The following is a 20,058-nucleotide window of genomic DNA, read 5'->3' as shown; positions in this document are numbered from 1 at the left end:
AGGTGGGGAGTTTGCCCTTGGCCTCGAATCAATCAGGCCATTGACCAAAGTCAGGACTTGATGGTTAGAGCTGAGCCTTCAGGGCCACCAGTCTGGCATTCAGCACTGGTTCTATGAGCCTCAGTTTGCTCGTCTGTAAAGCGGGGATCATAATAGTTTCCACCGCATGAGAAGCTGGCATGTGAAGTGCTCAGCATACAACACACTCTCGCTAAATGTTGGCCGCTGCTGTCCTCTGTTACTGGGTGTGCAGAGCCTTTCTGGAGCCTGCACCCCGGAGAATCTCCTAACCGGAGGGGCATCGTAGCCACTAGTGAAATCCTCTGCTCAGCAAAGGCATTCCTGGGTGCATTCCCAGGCTTGGAGTGGGACGAGAAGTCCTGTGAGTAGACCCCACTCATCCTCTCCCCTCTCCCACCCTGAGACCCCGGCCAGACCTTTGCAGTCCTCGTGGCAAATGTTTTCCGAGTGACTCTTGTGATCATTGCACCAATAGTGGCTGTTGATCTGGAAGACGCCATAGTCGAAGCTGCCGTCTGCATTTTCATTTACCTTTGATAGGTTGAAGTTGCTCTCCACAAAAGCCAGGCACAGCCCTTAGAACAGGGAGAAGAAGGTTTTTAGAGGGCTCTGAACTGAGGGACAAAGGACACGGAGGAGAAAGGGAGACGGGGAAGCAGAAGAAAGGAACAAGGCCTAAGAGGCTAGACGGGGCGAGCTGGCCGGAAACACCCATTAGCTTCTCTCCTCGCCCTTCGGTCCATCCACCTGCCCCTCAGTACAACCGCTCATCATCCCGCTGTCCATCCGCATCTCCTGCACTTGATGATCGCCTACTGTGTGCCATGACCCGTGCAAAGCCCAGTGAGGGACATTCAGCTGGGGCAAAGGCAGCTGGTGCCTTCAGCAAGAACGAAGACGCACCCCTTAAAGGACCACAAGACAAGATAAAACGAGAAGGACGGCACAAGACAGGTGTGTGCAAAATCTGGGCAAAAGGAAGCTAGCCCCACCAGGGAGGAGGACGAAGCCTTTGCACTGCCTGCTCCCTCTGCCTGGAATGCTCTTCCCCAGACATTTGGGTGACCCGGTCCTTTGCCTCATTCAGTGCTGCTCAATGTCACCTCCTCAGAGAGGTATTCCTTGACTTCCCCTTCAAGGACAAGGTTACCTCTCACTGCCCTGGCTTTATTCTGCTGCATAACATTTATCACCACCAGGAAGTGCTTCATATGTTTGTGTGTTTGTTTGGGGCTCGCCTCTCCCCCTAGAATGCGAACACTGTGAAGGAAGGGGCTTTGTTGATGTCTCTGTCCCCAGCCCCTAAAATAGTTCCCGGTACATAGTAAGTGCTCAGTTAATAATATTCAGTGGAAGGAATATAGAATGTTGGGAGGGGCTTCTCGGGGAGGGCTGCTTTTTGAACTTGGCTTCGAAAGATGAATGATGGAAAGATGGCCACATAGGAGGTGACCAGGAGCAGAAGAGGAATGGGGGGGCGGGAGTGTGAGAAAGCAGCACTCACAGTCACTCAGGGAGTAGCCCTCAAACCTATCCAGATCCTCCTTGTGCAGCACTCTGGCCAAGTCACAGCGACTGATGAGCTTGGCCTCATTTATGGCAACGAGGCAGCTGACCAAGGACATGAGTAGCATCCTCATCATCTTCGGAGGGGAGAAGGTGCAGCTGAGGGCCTGTGGTCCCGAGGATCTCCCAGACGTGCTGCTGGTCTCCTCTGAGCACCTGAGGAATCTGGAGACAGCAGCCAAATGTCCCGGCTCACTCACGGCTCCCCGCCTGGCTATTTCTCTTTCCTCTCACCATTTTATACTTTCTTTTACTACAGAAACTTTCAAACATTTACAAAATAAGAGAGAATAATATCATGAATCTCCATGTAGCCACTGCCCAGCGTCAACAGTGAAAAACCGAGGCTGATCTCCTTTCATCTATAGGTTTTCTCCTGTTTTAGCCATTCTCACTCTTGTAAAGGACACCTGGCTATGGGCAGCATTTGGGTACAGGGGTGGGGAGTGAGGCTGGCAAAGGAGACTGATGAGCACTGGACTTTACTGGTACTTGCGTGTGTGGGTTTGAACATGTGCTCTCGTAGGAAGGGCCAGGCCACTGGGTGTTGGTCTGCCCTCAACCCCACGCTCCCAGACGCATGATATGTGACTTTTCCCAAGGGTATACCCTGCCATGTGCAATTCCTGAGAGGCTGTCTTATAAGCTCTACACCTTTGTTTCCACTCAAAACTGGGGTCACTCAAGTAAAAGTGACCTTGTTGAAGAAATAAACTTCACTTTCACACTCTGTGTGTGTGTGTGTGTGTGTGTGTGTGTGTGTGTGTGTGTGTAGGGGGAGGTGCAAGGGGCGGGGACTCTGGATTCACATCGCCTGCTTTCAAAGGTTGGGCTGCAGTGTGACCTTGGGCAATATACTTTACCTCTCCGGGCCTCATTTGTAAAAGGAAGATATGCCAGTACCCACTTACTAGGGTTGTCATGATGATTAAACGAAATGATAAATGCCTAAATCTTGGTTTTGCATTCCCCCCCAAATAGGAAGCAAGACTTCTGGGACAAAGGTTGATTCCTAGGCTGGAGTTAGGAAAGGGTATAAAATAAGTCTGAATTATCTTGTGCTAGAAAGTAAGAAAGTGCTCAAAATATGGATTGGGGCACGTCAAATGGACATGAGAGCCAGCTCAGAGGGGCACCCGCTGGCCAAATCTGGAACACTTTCTTGGTAACAGCTTTATTGAGATAAAATTCACAGTACATAATTCACATACCGCACAATCACTTAATTTAAAGCGTGCAGCTCAATAGTGTGTTTGCAGAGCCGTGCGACTATGATCGCGGTCAATTTTAAAACATTTTCATCAGCCCAACAGGAAACCCCATGCCCATTAGCTGTCACTAATCCACCCCTCCTCCAACCCCTGCCCACCACAAGCCTACTTTCCATTTCTCTAGATTTACCTAACCTGGACACTGCACACAAATAGTCACACCATAGGTGGCCTTTGAGCCCGGCTTCTTTCGCTTAACAATGTTTTCAAGATTTATTCATGTTGTGGCAGCCACTGGGATCTCATTCCTTGTGATGAATCCTTCTTTTGTCTCTCTATTGATCATTTTATAGACTTTTGGGCTACTTTGGGGCTATTATGAATGACGGTGCTGTGAACATTCACGCACAAGTGTTTGTGTGGACAAATGTTTTCATTCCTTCGGGCATATACGCCAAGGAATGGAACTGCTGAGCCATAGAGTAACTTCAAGTTTCAACTTTGGAGCAACTGCCTGACTTCAAAGTGGCTGTACCATTTTACATTGCCATCGGCTTTTCCACATCCTTACCAACACTGGTTACTTTAAAAAAAAAAAAAATTATAAAGTTTATTTAGTTATTTTGAGAGAGAGAGAGAGAGAGAGAGAGAGAGAGAGGGTGCACAAAAGCTAGGGAGGGGCAGAGAGAGAGGGAGAGAGGGAGAATCCCAAGCAGGCTCCTCACTGTCAACGCAGAGCCCAATGCGGGGCTTGAGCCCACAGACTGTGAGATCATGACCTGAGCTGATATCAAGAGGCTCAACTGACTGAGTCACCCAGGTGCCCCAACGCTTGTTTGTTTTTTTAATTCAATTTACTCTTTTTTTTTATGTAGGTTCTGCCCATGACCCTGATGTTGAGAGTCACCATGCTCTATACCAACGGAGCCCACCAGCACCCCCCCCCCCCACTAACACTTGCTATTAACTGTCTTTCTGATCAAAGCTCTCCTAATGGGTGCCAAGTCGTACACATGATGGTTTGGATCTGCATTTTCCTGGTGGCTAATGACGCTGAGCATCTTTCTATGTGCTCTTTGGCCATTTGCATATCTTTGGGGAAATTCAGTATTCAGATCTTTTGCCCATTTTCTAGTTGGGTTATTTGTCCTTCTTTATTGAGTTGTAAAAATTCTTTATCAGATGGGAATGCAAGCTGGTGCAGCCACTCTGGAAAACAGGATGGGGGTTCCTCAAAAAACTAAAAATAGGGGCGCCTGGGTGGCGCAGTCGGTTAAGCGTCCGACTTCAGCCAGGTCACGATCTCGCGGTCCGTGAGTTCGAGCCCCGCGTCAGGCTCTGGGCTGATGGCTCGGAGCCTGGAGCCTGTTTCCGATTCTGTGTCTCCCTCTCTCTTTCTGCCCCTCGTTCATGCTCTGTCTCTCTCTGTCCCAAAAATAAATAAAAAATGTTGAAAAAAAATTAAAAAAAAAAAACAAAACTAAAAATAGAACTACCCTACAACCCAGCAATTGCACTACTAGGCATTTATCCACGGGATACAGGTGTGCTGTTTTGAAGGGACACATGCACCCCCATGTTTATAGCAGCACTATCAACAATAGCTGAAGTATGAAAAGAGCCCAAATGCCCATCGATGGATGATGGATGACTGTATATATATATATACAATGAAGTATTACTCGGCAAGCAAAAAGAATGAAATCTTGCCATTTGCAACTATGTGGATGGAACTGGAGGGTATTAAGCTAAGTGAAATTAGTCAGAGAAAGACAAACATCATATGACTTCACTCATATGAGGACTTTAAGAGACAAAACAGATGAACATAAGGGAAGGGAAACAAAAATAATATAAAAACAGGGAGGGGGACAAAACAGAAGAGACTCATAAATATAGAGAGCAAACAGAGGGTTACTGGAGGGGGTGTGGGAGGGGGGATGGGCTAAATGGGTAAGGGGCACTAAGGAATCTACTCCTGAAATCATTGTTGCACTAGATGCTAACTAATTTGGATGTAACTCTTAACAAATAAAAAATAAAATTAAAAACAATAAATTAAAAAAAATAAAAAATAAAAAATTCTTTATCAGATACATGGCTTGCAAATATTTTCTCGCATTCTGTGGGTTGCCTTTCACTTTCTTGATGGTATTCTTAGAAACAAAAGAATTCAATGATGATGAAGACTGTTTTCTCTATCTTTTCTTTTGTTGCTTACGCTTTTGGTATCGTAGCTACAGAATTAATACAGAATGGTTTCTAAGGTAGTCTGGGACAGTTTGGCCATCAACACAAATAAAGATAGTGACAGGGGAGCTTGGCCGGCTCAGCTGGTGGAGCGAGCGACTCTTGGTTTCAGGGTCATGAGTTAGCACCCCACCTTGGGCCTAGAGCGTCTTTGAAAAAAATAAGGATAGGGACAGATTATAATCTAGTGAAAGAGATAGGAATCCCTGAGTCCTTAATAGTAATAAATAGACAAACAGATACACAACGGGGATGGGGTTGGAGCTCTTCCTGACAATAAGATGGTGAGTGATAAACGTGGAGGTGGTCATGAGGTTGGAAAATCATCACTCTGCAGCCATCATAGATTAGTTTGGGCAAGAATCATCAATGGATATTAAATCTAAGGTGGTGGGAAGCTTGGTGAAGAACTGGATGGGGCACCTGGTCTGGCTCAGTCGGTTAAGCATCCAACTTCCGCTCAGGTCATGATCTCGTGGTTCATGGGTTCAGGCCCAGCATCGGGCTCTGTGCTGACAGCTTGGAGCCTGGAGCCTGCTTTGGGTTCTGTGTCTCCCTCTCTCTCTCCCCCTCTGCCGCTCACACTCTGTCTCTCTCTCTCTCTCTCTCAAAAATAAATAAACATTGGAAAAAAAAAACTATCAATGCCATGAAAACACAGAATGGGGCTATTTCTGTCACCGTGTGCATGTGTGTGTGTGTGTGTGTGTGGTGGGTGTGTGCATGCGTATCTTTCCCCTGAAAGCAGGTGTATGTTCCTGAGAGCAAAGGCCTAGTTTCCTCCACCCACAGGCTGCTGCTTGGGCAAGATGGCTGCCCTAATGGCCTTGTTTCCTCACAGATGTCTTCTAAGCTCACTCCGTACCAGCCCGACTCTTGATTTTGGCTTGGGTCATGATCTCACAGTTCCTGGGATCAAGCTCTGCATCACGCTCTGCACTGACAGCGAGGGGCCTGCTTGGGATTCTCTCTCTCTCCCCCCGCCTCTCTCTCTGCCCTTCCCCCACTCATGCTCGCTTGCTGTCTCTCTCTCTCTCTCTCAAAACAAGTAAATAAACTTGAAAAAAAAGTTGATCATGTTCTACCTATTAGATGAGCAAATATCCAAAAGTTTGATAATACCTTCTGCCTACAAGGCCGAGGGGGCACAGGTACATTCCTGACAGAGTGTAAACAGGCGATTATCTATGAAAATTGTAGATTCATTTATCCTTTGCCTCAGCAATTCTGTTTCTGGGACTTTACTGAACAGAGATAGTTGCATAGAATTCAAAGATCACATACACACGGTTATTTATAGAAAGAGTGAACTCCAGTGTCCAGTAAATACAGGGCTGGTCAAATGAACTAAGGTACATTCATACAATGGAAACACATGCCATAGGGGGGAAAAAATTAAGAAACTGATACGAAGCTCCAAAACAAAAATTCTGATCTCTTCTAAGACAAGGTATCAAACAGTATATTTATAATAGCTTTGTGGGGATGGGGCAGAGATAAGAAATATAAAAGACATTTAAAAGTCTATTACAGATCTATTAACAGATATTAACAGTTATTAACAGATCTATTCATATCTGTTAGATGCATTTAGAAACATCAGAAAAAGACATGTAAAGGGGGTGCCTGGGTGGCTCGGTCAGTTAAATGTCTGACTTCAGCCTAGCTCATGATCTCACGGTTCGTGAGTTCGAGCCCCACGTTGGGCTCTCTGCTGTCAGCACAGAATCTGCTTCAGATCCTCTGTCCCCCTTTCTCACTGCCCCTCCCCTGCTCATTCTCTCTCTCAAAAATAAATAAATAAACTTTAAAGAAAAGAAAAAGAAAGATGTAAGGAATTAATAATTATGGTTACAAAGGCGGAGAAGACGTTTCACTGTAGGTAGACTTTTTTTTCTTAGCATAAAAATAAATCTATTAAAAAATGAGTGTTCAAAAAGGGCCTGAACGAAGAAGGCTCTGCTGGGGTGAGCATGGTACAACATAGAGAGATGGTGACTCACTACCTTGTACACCTGAGACTAATATAACACCGTGTGTCAACAATACTCAAATAGAAAAAAGTTCATTTAAAGAGACAGCTCTGCCCAGCGTCCCTTCTCTAGTCAAGTTCATTGCTCCCTGTGCTCTTCCTCCACTCACTCGCTTGGCCCCTTTTGTGCACCACCTCCTCCAGGCCGCATTCAGGGTCTGTGTCCTTCAGAGGCCTTCTGGGAGGTCGCAGCGGAGCACCCAGACGCGCTGGGCTTCACTGCGTCTTTTGGAAGTTGTATATCTAACTCCGAACCGTTGGGTTTCCGCCCTAGAGGCAATAATATTTTACACGAAGCCTCAGAGAAATTAGGTAACTTGTCGAAGATCAGCCAGGGGCAGAGCTGGAGCCTGATTCAGCTCTGAGCCCTCCCTGAATCCATTCTCCTCGCTGCCCCATGTTGCCTCCAGTTACAAGTCCCGGCAACTCCAGTCCCTGAGGAAGAGCCACGATCCCCTTTTCCTTTATGCCCTTAGAGAGGTCAATGCTCAGTGACAGGCAATCACATGCTACAGGGAGGGAGAGAAAGAGGAAGAGGAGAAGGAAGGAAGGCAGGGGGAGGAGAGGAGTGGGGGAAGGACACTCACTCTTGCAGAGACGGGTCTGAATCATCGGCATTTGCTGTCCCCAGGTCGGAGTCGTAGGACATGGGCTCCTCGGAACGGTCTGGACTCTTGGAGCCATTCTCTTGGAGTAGGCAGCTATCAGAGTTTAGGCTGCAAGACAGCTGGGATGAACCGGCGGTGTCCAGGCTGAGGGAGGAGGCCGTGAGCTTCCGGTTCCGTCGGATCTTATGGCCTGAGTGCTGGACTTCGATGTCCTCCGAGCCTGAGGAATGGGAAATTGAATCCAGAGACTCTTTCCGCTGTAGTTCTGTCCCAGAGGTGGTGAGGGGGTCGAGCTCAGAGAGCGGGCAAAGCCCAGAGAGAGCCAGCGGGGTGAGCGTCCACTCGTTTAAGATGGCGGACTTGTAGGAGAGCTCGAAGGATAAGGACGTCAGTCCCTGCAGGAAGCTGAGGAGGAACTCGCCCTCCTCGGCATCTCGAAGCAGGGCTGTGGGCTGATAGTACTCGCACAGGCGGGCGGGCTCCTGGAGGAGCAGCTTCAGGTAGCACTCCATCAGGCCGTCATTGAGGGCCAGCCTCAGCCAGGCCCGGCAGCGGCCCACGTCCGTGCTGACAAAGATCAGGTGCTCCAATTCCGAGACGATGTGCCTGGGGGTGGAGAGGACAGGCTTGTTTCAAGAAGTGAGTTCAGATCACGGAGGATCATTTTATCCACTGGTGAGCAGGAGCCAGTAATAACGACTGCAAGTATATACAGGCTTGGGAAAAAATCTCAGATAGCAGTGTTCTACAGGGAATTGAGAAATATTTAGCTACAACTCCCCACTTTTTCGAGGTTACTGTCATGCAGGATAATTGCCATTTTAGTTTCAACTCCCCAGGCGCCCTTGACATCACCTGCTCATCCGGCATACATGTGATGAGCCCCTAAGTGCCAGGTCTTTGGAGCTGTGAAGATACAGGATACAGACATGGTCCTGCCCTCAGTCCAGGTTACTACCTTTCAAGGGCACACGGAAGTGAACCCTGTTGTCAGTAGAGCTGGGCTGGGGGGAAGGCAATCACTTCCAGGTTGCAGTAAGGACAATGCCTTAGGCAAGGCATTGCGGGATTAGGCATAGGGATTAGGCACAGGCAAGGCATTGAGCTGGGCCTTGAGGGATTTCAAGCCGCAAAGATGGAAGGGGAACCTCAGGCACCAAGGACTGACAGAGAAAAGGCACCAAGGGTAGGGAAGCAGCAGCTGTGTAACAGGAGTGGTGAGCACTCCCGTTACAGCACGGGGAGGAGGAGGAGTGGCTGATGGGGTTGCAAAGTCAGGTGATGCAGGGTCTTGAGCATCCAACCGGTGAGGCAAGGTGGGGCAAGGGTCCCCACACCTGGCTGTGCGTCAGAATCACCTGGGAACCTGGTCAGGATACAGATTCCGGGGCCCCAACGAAGTGAATGGAACTCCAGGCTAGCACTGGGGAGCCTGAGAGTTTTTACACCGGGAAATGACTTGACCGCAGTCGCGCAGACTTCTGGGTGGGCTGCTCGGGATAAGATCATGTACCCAACTCAGTTCCCGAACCCTTGGTCTGATGTAAATGCCCTTCCTCTGACCATCACAGTGCCCTGAGCACGTCTCGCCCATAGGAGTGCGTGCTCCACAGGGCTCAGGGAATGAGCTCGGGTTAGCTTAAGCTCAATAAGTGTTGACCAGCTGCCTGACCTAAGGACAGACACAATGAGATAAGGGGGACAATCAGAAAGCCACTGCCACCTAGGAGTGAGGTAAGAACCTGAGATAGGGCGGTGGCAGTCAGCATGAAAAGGAAGATACAGACTGACAAGGCACCTTCAGGCTGAAGGTGGCATTTAATAGCCCTTAGAGGCAACGTGCCAGCAGCTGCTTGCTCCAAAGCCCAGGCAGTTAGGGCCAGGGCCGCAGAGGCAAACGTCCCAGGGTGGATGGATATTCAGATGATCTGGATTCCACGTCTTTAAAAAATGCCATAGCCTGTTAGGATATAATACTTAGCATAGAGATGTTCAAACATTCCAAGGCAGGGTCAGCAAACCTCTTCTGTTAAGGGCCACTTAGTAAAGATTTTAGGCTTTGCAGGCCACACATTCTCTGTTCCAACTACCTAACTTTGCCACGGTGTGGCAAAAAGGCGGCTCCTGCTAAAGGCGACCAGCCAGGGGCCTGAGCAGCCCCAGGCCATTGCCTGTGCGCTGAGGGGCTCTTGAGGCTTGGTCTAACAATAACCCCTATCTCACCCATCTCCATTCTAGAACACAGAGCATCTCTGCTGCTTTCCCATATAGCTGTAGAGGGAGAGCCCAGGGTCACCCACACTGAAGCTCCTCCCCAAAGCAAAGCCTCCCCTGCTGATCTCACTTGTGGGTGACAGCTTTCAGGAGGGGCCAGAAGACAGGCTGAGGCAGAGGCTTCTGGTGGGCGCTCTTCTTCCTTTTCCCTCCGGCCTCGGCTCGGATGTGCTTGGCATGCAGGCCGTGGATAAATACGGCCTCCAGGGCACTGCACATGGTGTTGGCATCTCCGTCTTCGCTAGTGACCACTGTGTCCGAGGACACGTACTGCTTCTGCAACGCCTTCACAGATCCCACTAGCTTCTTCTTGATGACCTAGTCGGTGTCAGACATAACACAGGCCTTTAGAAGATCCTGCGGTGACCCCTGGAAGGTAAGTGCTTATCACCAAATACACGCACACCCACACACGTGCTCACGTCTACCTGTGGGTGTGTATACAGCAAAACTAGCACAAGCTAATCATAGAAAACAAAGATGGGCGCCTGGGTGGCTCAGTCGGTTGAGCGTCCGACTTCGGCTCAGGTCGTGATCTCACGGTTCATGGGTTCGAACCCCACGTCGGGCTCTGTGCTGCCAGCTCAGAGCCTGGAGCCTGCTTTGGATTCTGTGCCTCCCTCTCTCTCTGCCCCTCCCCCACTTGCACACGCACGCACGCTCTCTCTTTCTCTCAAAAATAAATAAACGTTGGAAAAAATTTTAAAAAAAGAAAGAAAACAGAGACAAATCATAGAGGAGAAAAGGAAAATTACGTACTTATACCACCCAGAGATAGTTATTTTTTTGCAAAGATATTTGTATATTTTTCTTTTGTTTTGCTTTTTAAACCGAACTTCAGTGATTTGATAGCCATAGAAATCTTGTGTTTAAATACCGGCTCCATCATAGTTACAGGTGTGGGAGCCTGGGTGATCCATCTAGGGCAGGGGTGAAGCTTTCCACCTTGTTTAGGGGTCTACGATTCCATGAAGAGGCAACAAGTGCCACTTTAGAACCATAAAAACACCAAGAAAACAGGAGCATGGTCCACATTAAGAAAGATCGTAGGGGGGCGCCTGGGTGGCGCAGTCGGTTAAGCATCCGACTTCAGCCAGGTCACGATCTCACGGTCTGTGAGTTCGAGCCCCGCGTCGGGCTCTGGGCTGATGCCTCGGAGCCTGGAGCCTGTTTCCGATTCTGTGTCTCCCTCTCTCTCTGCCCCTCCCCCGTTCATGCTCTGTCTCTCTCTGTCCCAAAAATAAATAAAAAACGTTGAAAAAAAAAATTCAAAAAAAAAAAAAGATCCTAGGGGCACCTGGGCGGCTCAGTCAGTTAAGCATCTGACTCTTGATTTCAGCTCAGGTCATGATCTCACGGTTTTTGAGTTTGAGCTCCGTATCTGGCTCTGTGCTGACAGTGTGGAGCCTGCTTGAGATTCTCTCTCTCTCTCTCTCTCTCTCTCTCTCTCCCTCTCTCTGCCCCTCCTCTGCTCATGCTCACTCTCCCTTTCAAAATAAATAAAATAAACGTTATTTATTTAAAAATATCTTTTTAATGTTTATTTTTGAGAGAGAGAGAGAGAGACAAAGTATGAGGAGGGGGGAGGGGCAGAGAGAGAGGAAGACACAGAATCCGAAGCAGGCTCCAGGCTCTGAGCTGTCAGCACAGAGCCTGATGCAGGGCTCGAACCCACGAGCCGTGAGATCATGACCTGAGCTGAAATAGGACGCTTAACTGACTGAGCCACCCAGGCGCCCCTAAAATAAAGAAATAAACTTTAAAAAGAAAGAAAGAAAAAAGGAAAGATCCTTGACCTGGCAGTCAGAGGCAGATGTTAGTCTCAGCTCTGTTGGTCAACAGCTGGGTCACTACAGACATTTCACTTAACCTCACTGAGCTTAATTTCCTCATCTGTTAAACGGAACGAATACTTCCTGACCTACAGCACAGGAGTTGGGGGGCGGGGGGATTACTCTGAGGGCAGGACTTGCTTTTTTTTTTCATTCTTGCATCCTCAACACTTGGCTTGGTTCCTGACACATGTAAGTATTCCGTTAAGGTCTGTTACATAAATCAATTATAAAATACATATATGTAAAATCCTTTGGAAAGATAAAGACAGTTCTGTCATAGTATAAGCATGTCAAAATTACCTATGTGTTTTGGAAAAGGATTGGGAGGGAATACAGAAAACCTGGTTTGAACTGTTAGCTGATAGGATTATGGATAAATATTTTACTGTTTTATTTTTATCTTAGCCCAAACAGTTCATGTTAATGTTCTTTGAAAAGTCGAATGTTCTTTTTTTTTTAAAAAAAAAAATTTTTTTTTGTTTAATGTTTATGTATTTTTGAGACAGAGAGAGACAGAGCATGAACGGGGGAGGGTCAGAGAGAGAGGGAGACACAGAATCTGAAACAGGCTCCAGGCTCTGAGCGGTCAGCACAGGGCCCGACGCGGGGCTCGAACTCACGGACCGTGAGATCATGACCTGAGCCGAAGTCGGACGCTCCATCAACTGAGCCACCCAGGAGCCCCTGTTTTTTTTTTTTTTTCTTTATAACAGCTTTAATGAGACACAATTTACATTGCCTAAAATTCACTCATTTAAACTATACAGTTCAGTGATTTTTGGTATGTTCACAGAATAGTGAAACTACAGCCACTACCTAATTTTAGGACATTTTCATTGTCTCAAAAAGGAACACTGTGCCCATGAGCAGTCACTCCTCTCTAGTCCCCTCTCCCTCAACCCCTAGCAACAACTAATCTACTTTCTGTCTTTATGGATTTGCCAATTCTGGACATTTTGTGTAAATGAAGTCATACAGTATGCAGTCTTTTGATGTTAGACATCTTTTCATATGACTTATGGGTCATATACTTCTTTTATTGTTTGCTTATTTGACTTGAGAGAGAGAGAGAGAGAGAGAGAGAGAGAGAGAGAGAGAGGCAAAGAGAGAGGAGGACAGAGGATTCAAAGTGGGCTAGGGAGTGACAGCAGCAAACTCCCAAATCGTGAGATCATGACCTGAGCCAAATGGACGCTCAACCGTCTGAGGCACCCAGGCCACCCTAATGCCCTCTTTTCTTTTTTCTTTTTTTTAATGTTTATTTATTTTTGAGAGACAGAGAGAGACAGCATGGGAGGGAGAGGGCAGAGAGAGAGAGGGAGACCCAGAATATGAAGCAGCCTCCAGGCACTGAGCTGGCAGCACAGAGCCCGATGCGGGGCTCCAGCCCATGAGCCGTGAGATCATGACCTGAGCCGAAGTCGGATGCTCAACCGACTGAGCCACCCAGCTGCCCCTTCTTTTAATGTTTACTTATTTTTGAGAGAGAGAGAGAGAGAGAGAGAGAGAGAGAGAGAGAGAGAGAATGTGCATACATGTATATGCCTGTGGGGGAGGGGGCAGAGACAGAGCGGACCGAGGATCCAAAGCAGGCTCTGCTCTGACAGCAGAGAGCCCAATGCAGGGCTTGACCTCACAAACTGCAAGACCATGAGCCGCTTACGATCATGACGCTTAACCGTGTGAGCCACCCAGGCGCCCCATATGTATGACTTCCTTTGAGAAATCCTTGGTCTTCAGGCAGCCCCTATTAAAATCCGTTGTTTTTTATCAATTCCCATTCTATCACCAATAAGATGTTCTAGAAAGGGCAGGGTCTCCTCAGAGCCTGCTTCTGCTATAACTCTTTCTCAGCCCGAAGCCTCGCTTTCCAGACAGTACTCATTCATTTCAAAGTGAGGAAGACCAATGACATGGCTGTCCCGTGCCCCCTTCCCCACCCTTGAGCCTCTCCGACTGCCTACCGGGATGGCAGCCCGGGGGTCCAGTCCATTCTCCACCACCGAGAGCATTTCCGCTCACGCTGCAGCTCCCTCGGAGAATCACATGACACCTGCAGAGACAGACGGCGCGGCCACATGAGCAGGTTCCAGCTCACCACCCCCAGCCAATTCTCCCCCTCCCCCCAGCAGGCAGCGGGTCAGCCCATCTTCCTCAAACTGCAATGCAAAGGCCTCTGAATTCAAAAGTAAAAGCCAAGAGTGGATTTTAAGGAAGGAAACAAGGGAAGAGAAGAAATGTGAGGGCTCGGATCTCAGGAGGTGGGGAATCCTATGTGCCGTGGGTGGGTCCACCCTAATCAGGGCATGGAGAGGCCTCTGTATGCCACACCAAACGCTGGCACAAAAAAGCAGGGAATGAGGGGCCGATTTGGATACAGAACTAAGGGTGCGAGGGGGATGCTGCCGCTGGAGGTGCCAAGAGCCCACGTGGACCAGGAAGCAGGGGCTCACAATTCACATTCGGAGCCTCTGACTCCTGTGCCAGCCCGATGTCTGCCAGCTCGGCAGGGACAAGCACAACTGAAGGAAGTTTCCAAAGGGAGGGCCTCTTGCTACATAGCTGCTTCCCCTCCAGGCACGAGGGTCCAGCTGGAGCAGCACAGGGACACGCCTAAAGGGAAACAACACGGGTTCGAATCTCGATTTGCCACTAACCACTTAGGCATGCTAGGTGGGGCACCACGGCAGACGTCTCAAACGGAGGTTATGAATGTGGAAAACGCCCAGCACAGGGCCTGACGGTACTAAGGATAAATGGTATCTATTACCCCGGTTGGATGTGGCCAAGCCTTATAGGCAAAGGCCACTGTCTGAATGAGTCCGCTCAACTACCTGAAGTCAGTACACAGGTAAATCCCTCAGGGCACTGGCTTCCCCCCCACCCCCCCGGGGGTGGCTTAGGTGGGGGGGGGGGCCTCAACCTGAGCCTCGGGGGGTGGCTGTTGGCTCGCCTGGACCGCCCCAGCCACTTGGACGGACCAGGATTGGGCAGGCACATTCCCATCTAAACAGATCTCTAGTGACCACGCTGCCGAGCATGGAGGGACACCAAAAAATAGGTCATCGCTGTCTCTGTTCTCAAAACCCTATGGCCCAAAGAAGTTATCAAATGGAGGCATGCTGAATGGATTTTGTACTGTTTACACACATTGCTTCATTCATTCCTTGTAACCACCCTAGGCGAGCTCTTTTATTATCCAGATCTAACAGATATGAAATCAAAGCTGACCCAGGTCAGGGAACTTCCCAAGATCCCAGGGCTGATCAGTGGCGGGCTCTACCACCTTCGGCCAGGATGACATCCACCCTTCTGGAAGAGGCGGGTGTGAGCTAGGGCTAAGGGGTGGCTGGGGAGGGGGCAGGGAAGTCTTGGGAGGAGGGCTCTCCAGCTGGGGGCCCAGGTGGCGGGATGCAAGGGAGCATCAGGGTTGAGTCTGGCAGGAAAGGTTTACAGGCGAACAGTGAGGCATGGAGAACGGCAGGGTGGCCCTAAATGATGAAAGACGCTCTGATTCAAGCCCTGGCCTCTGGATCCGGCAGAGGGTGAACAGGACCCAGCGCCGACCTTCCTAAGTAAGGACATGCAAAGGCAGATAGGTGTGTGGAGGACGGCCCCCACGAAACCAGCTCTGGTCAGCGCACAACAGACTGACAGGAGGAACACTAGCCCCTGGCCACAGCCCATCAGACTGTCTCTCCCTCCACCACTTTCCCAGCTCCTACCCACTGGGAATCCTCAGGACCCTTCGCTGGAGACCAGCTCCATGCTCTGGCCACCAGGGCACCGGGAGAAGGGGACATACTATAGAGTCGGTCCTGAAACCGTGCCTGATCCTAGAGGCTGGGTTTCTTCAAGGCTACCCTACGCAGCCCTGCAGGCCAAGTTCAGGCTCGCTGGCTTTGAGACCCTGGCATCCAATCCCCTCTGGCAATTCCGGGGGCCTGCCCTTCTAGACAGAGCCTCAAGCCCTAAAACTGCCCTTCCCTCAGCCGGCCTCAAGGCTTGGGCCTCAGCAATCTGAAGAGGAAGACCATTGAGGCCTCATCAACTAATTCACTGAATATAATATTCACTGGAGGGAGGGAGGCTTATCATTAAGTGGGTGCTCTGGCCAAGTCAGGGTCTGCTGAAAAAACAAAGTAAACTGACACTGAGGTCAGAGCAGGGCCAGACAAGAGACAACTGTGACCTAAAACAGTGTCAGGAACGTCACAAAAGGACAACAGTGCAGAGAAACCTAGAAGAATTGCCACTTGACAATTCACAAAACAGAACTGAGACGTGGGGGTCAGGCCAAAGTTCCGGGCACATCTTTCCTTGCAGGAAGCCAAAGCTCCCTACATAGGCCTGTCGGTTCTAGAACGCCTCAGGAAGGCAGGAAATGGCTCAGAGGCAGGACCACGACCATCTACGATGTGAGATCTCTGGGCTCTGGGTCTCCTGACTGCTAGGTCAGCACTCCAGCAGGCTCCTTGGGTGAGCCAGACCCCCATCTACCATGCTATGGGACTGGTTTCACTTTCTATCTTCAGAGCTGTCTTCACTGACACCAAGAAGCAAACGAAAGAGGGGTGGGTCTTCAGGAGACCCAGAAGAAAGAGAGCAAGTAGAGAGTTCAAACATCCCTGATACAGTTGAGCAGAAAAGGTGAGTGCCGTGTGCCTTTAGGAAACTCTTAAGTCACCCTTCGTCTACCTCTGCCCCTCTGTATTGGTTCACTCTGGCACAGGATCTCATTCTCTATCCTCATTTAATTCTTAAAACAATCCTGTGAGAGAAGGATGAGTATCCCTCATTCACAGAAGAGAAAACTGAGGCTCAGTAGAAACATGCCTCAGGTGAGGGACAAAATTTTCTCATTCCAAGCTCTGTGCCTTTCGTCAGTTCATACTGTCCCAGGTCCTTGGTTCAAAGAGTCTCAGGCAAACTTATTATTCACAGACTCTTCAGAAGCTCCACCTTATCAAAGAAGGCCTAACACTGACAAGAAACAATCTTGCCCATCAGATCTGTGGCCCCAACTAGCTGACCACAGGTCCTTTCCATGGCAGCCAGGTTTCCGAGCTGTCCCTCCTCAAATGTTCCAACACACAGGAAGGAATCGTTGGGGTTGATTCTCTTCGTGATACTGCCTGGCCTTCTATAAACATCCAATTTCACTTCCTCCAGAGACTAAGGAAGAACGAAAGGAGGAGAAGGACTCAGATGAGACTTACATTAAAAGAAGAAATGGATAACCTGGCTTCACCACTTTCGAAACACTCCGTTCATCAGTAAACAGCAACCTCTTCTTCTTAGAGACTTCCCCGCCATCCGCGACAGCCTCGTCTCTACGGCCTGACTCCGATCCTGCACCTGGCTATGCACGACAACAGGCCGGTGTTTAAGCCCTCCAGCTGCTGTACCAGGTGATGAGTCAGGGTTTTCAGTTGGAAACAAATGACAAAGTTATCTTCTGATTCAGAAAGACAGCTGATACTTCAGACATGTGAGTGCTGAGTAAACAGCACCTCCTTCTACCTGAAGAAAGTTGGATTTCTAGACAAGAGCCCTGTGGGGGGTGGGATGGGTGTGGGGGGGGGGGTGGGTAGGGCGACAAAGCAACTGAATATCAGCTGGAGGGCAAGCAACTTCTAGCTCGTGATTCCCAGTCCAAAGGCTAGTGGGTGAGGCCAGAAATGTGAGGTCTAGGAACACTGGGTATCTTTCTTTCCTCCCTCCCTCCTTCCATCCAACAACACCCATCTCTCCCATATTCTTGTCCCAGATCCCTTAAGATTCTGGCAAGGACCAAACTCTGAGTGAATGAAAGCAGGACCTTTGCCTGACTCATTCACCATTGTCTTTCTAATGCTTCAAACAGTGCACGGCACACAGTGGTGCTCACAAAATACTTGCTGAATGAACAGATGAGTAAAATAAAAAGGCTCAGACCGTTTCAGACTGTAAGAAGTTGAGGTATACAACTTCTCAGTGGTGGGGTCACTGCGGAACTCCTTCCATTACACCAAGCTGCCAACAGGCTGAAACCCTTCAGAGATCACACCTTAACGGAAGGGGATATTGAAGGTAAAAGGACATCCGATTCTCAAAGGCGTGAGACTATAAATGCAAGCAAAGACAAGGGGTCTTCTTTGGGGTCCTTTACAATGGCTGTCAAATGGCCAATCCTTTGGAGTTTGGTCACCAGAACTTAGAGGGGATGTGCACCCCCAAATCCCAGGAGATTATAAATGTTAACCATGGAGCCTGGGTGCCTCAAGAATGTCTAGCTACTCTGAGATAACTTGACTCTCTGTGTTCATGGGTAATCAAAATGGTCAAAACTCAATGATCCAGCACCTGCAAAAAGAGGAAGCAATTCAACAGCCTCCACGGAGGCCTCGGCGTCCCCAGGATCCACTCATCTCTACTCTTCACAACATGTAACGTCACCTCTGGCACATTCGGTAGCGGGACTAATCTACAACCAGTTCTGGCCAGGAGGAGCACTGGGTGAGGGTCCTTTCTGAGCGGCAGGGCAATGCACATGGACATGATTCTGTGACCACAGCCAACCCCACACAATGGAACCGCTTGAGTTTCTCCAGATCATCACCCAAAAGGAAGTGATAAGCTTCCACTGCCCCAGCTGAATGAGTAGCTCCCTCACCTTCCAGGTATTTGGATGATACCTATCATTCCAGCAGCCAACGCGAGTAATGTAATATGGATGCCAGGAATACAATCCTTAAGGACAGGTACAGGGGGCCTGACATCCAGGAAAAGCACTTGACCCACGGGAGAAGGATCTCTACTCCTCCACACTTACTTACCATCTGAGGCCCTGCCTCAATTGAGGTGTTCGGCAAGTGCCTGGCTCTGAGAAAGCAGGTGGGGTTGGCAGGGGACTGCACTAGGTTCTCAGATCAAATGGGGACCACATCAAGGGAAGAGTGGGCACAGAGCTGGGATGAAGAGTTGAAATGGGGATAGGAAGACGTCAATCTAACAAGATTGGGTAGGGGTGGTGGGAACTAGGGCAGCAAGAGTTGGGGGGTGGTTTAGCAAAGACTCAGGAATGAAGTGTCCTCAGGCTGGCTGGGGATGGAAAGAAAGTATGCGGTGGGCTTGGAAGTTAGGGGTTGAGTGGGTGAGGGCAAGAAGATACATACAAGACTTGAGATAGGGCTGAGATCAGAGTTATCAAGAAGAGGGGGGTAAGCGCAATAGGGCATCTACTGTAGTGGTAGGTATTAAATGAGTGGGGGGAGGTGGGTGTTTTGGCTGAGCAGACCTTGGGGGGCTGAGCAGGGGGGCTGGGATAAGAAAGCTGAGCCTGAAAAGGGGTAAGCCAGAAAGACGGGGAGGGGGAGAGGGGGCTCGAGGAGGTTTGCGTGGAGCACTGGGATTGCCAAAGGGGTTGAGGGGTGAGAAGGAGATGCGTTAGAGGGAGGCGGAGGGAAGTGGCTGTCCTAGGGGTTGGAAGTGGGCTACCGTGGGGTCGCGTGTGGCTGCACTTACGCAAGACCAGTGGTGAAGGGGTGAGGGTAAGGGCTGGACTCGGGTCACGGGTGGAGAAGAGGAAGGGGACGGGTCAGCACTGGCTGTTTGGGCTGAAGGCTCGGGTCCGAGTGGGGTAGGGTGCGGGGCTCAGGCCGGGAAGGGAAAAGGCTCTGTCTGAAGCAGGACAGTTTCAAAGCAACCAAGGGTTTGCGATCACGGACAGGGCTGGTGACCCATCGCCCGTTCTCGTCTCGGCCCCGCCGTCCCCTTCTCACCCTCCTCGCCCTCTGACCCCTAACTCACCAGAGGGAGCCGGGAGGGGGCGCGGGGCACTCCTGGCCACTGCAGCCCCTAAGCCTCCGACCAGGCGCTGCGGCCTCCCGGCCAGGGACAACAGGAAACGGCGCTCGCGGCGCCTGACGCCATCACGTTGGTTCGGCGTCCGGCCCCGCCCCCGGACCGCGGAGCCAATCGCAGGGCCGGCGGAGCCTCGGGGCGGGGCCAGCGCTCAGGAAAGCCCAAGTTACCAGCCCCAGAGCACGTGAGTGATCTGGGAGGCTGGGGACTCTGCGACCCGAGATGCGCACGAAGAGGCGAGGCCACCAGGCTAGCCCACCAGTGTCGGGCGAACGTGTCCTACTGCCCGCCCCCAGCAGTGTCTGCGTCTCACTAGATCCCGGCCGCCTTCTGGGTTCATGACCTTGCCTGGGCACAGCACTATCTACCGTTGAGGCTGTCTGTTGGCCTCCTGCCCGGAAGGTTCCCACTTGTAA

At 50.0% G+C, this 20,058-nt stretch overlaps 1 protein-coding gene and 1 long non-coding RNA gene across 10 annotated transcripts in view; one reads left to right on the top strand and one right to left on the bottom strand.

Moving 5' to 3' along the window:
• LOC122230454 (pleckstrin homology domain-containing family M member 1-like) overlaps positions 1 to 20,058 on the bottom strand; it is a 22,176-nt gene extending 2,118 nt beyond the window's left edge. For 7 of the 8 annotated variants that reach the window (XR_006211233.1, XR_006211234.1, XM_042966760.1 and 4 more), the window contains exons 1-6: positions 17,017 to 17,106; positions 13,762 to 13,850; positions 10,033 to 10,280; positions 7,668 to 8,294; positions 1,526 to 1,752; positions 438 to 596 (exon numbers count right to left, since the gene is read on the bottom strand). Coding sequence is in view for 6 of the 8 variants with exons in the window: in XM_042966760.1 (XP_042822694.1) it covers positions 438 to 596; positions 1,526 to 1,752; positions 7,668 to 8,294; positions 10,033 to 10,280; positions 13,762 to 13,809 (1,309 nt within the window). In the remaining 2 variants the exon portion in view is untranslated. Of the gene's footprint in view, positions 1 to 437; positions 597 to 1,525; positions 1,753 to 7,667; positions 8,295 to 10,032; positions 10,281 to 13,761; positions 13,851 to 17,016; positions 17,107 to 19,588 lie in introns of those variants that run through there. The other variant, XM_042966761.1, reaches the window with a different exon arrangement.
• LOC122233607 lies at positions 15,844 to 17,319 on the top strand. 2 transcript variants are annotated; one of them, XR_006211237.1, is made up of 2 exons: positions 15,844 to 16,447; positions 16,970 to 17,319. It is a non-coding gene; the product is annotated as an uncharacterized LOC122233607 (long non-coding RNA). The 2 variants fall into 2 exon arrangements; XR_006211238.1 differs by having other exon boundaries at positions 16,742 to 17,319.

The sequence above is a fragment of the Panthera tigris genome, chromosome E1 (genome assembly GCF_018350195.1).
Source record: "Panthera tigris isolate Pti1 chromosome E1, P.tigris_Pti1_mat1.1, whole genome shotgun sequence".
Lineage (NCBI taxonomy): Eukaryota > Metazoa > Chordata > Mammalia > Carnivora > Felidae > Panthera > Panthera tigris.
The sequence above is the reverse complement of the archived record's forward strand: the minus strand, read 5'-3'. Positions and strand labels throughout refer to the sequence as shown.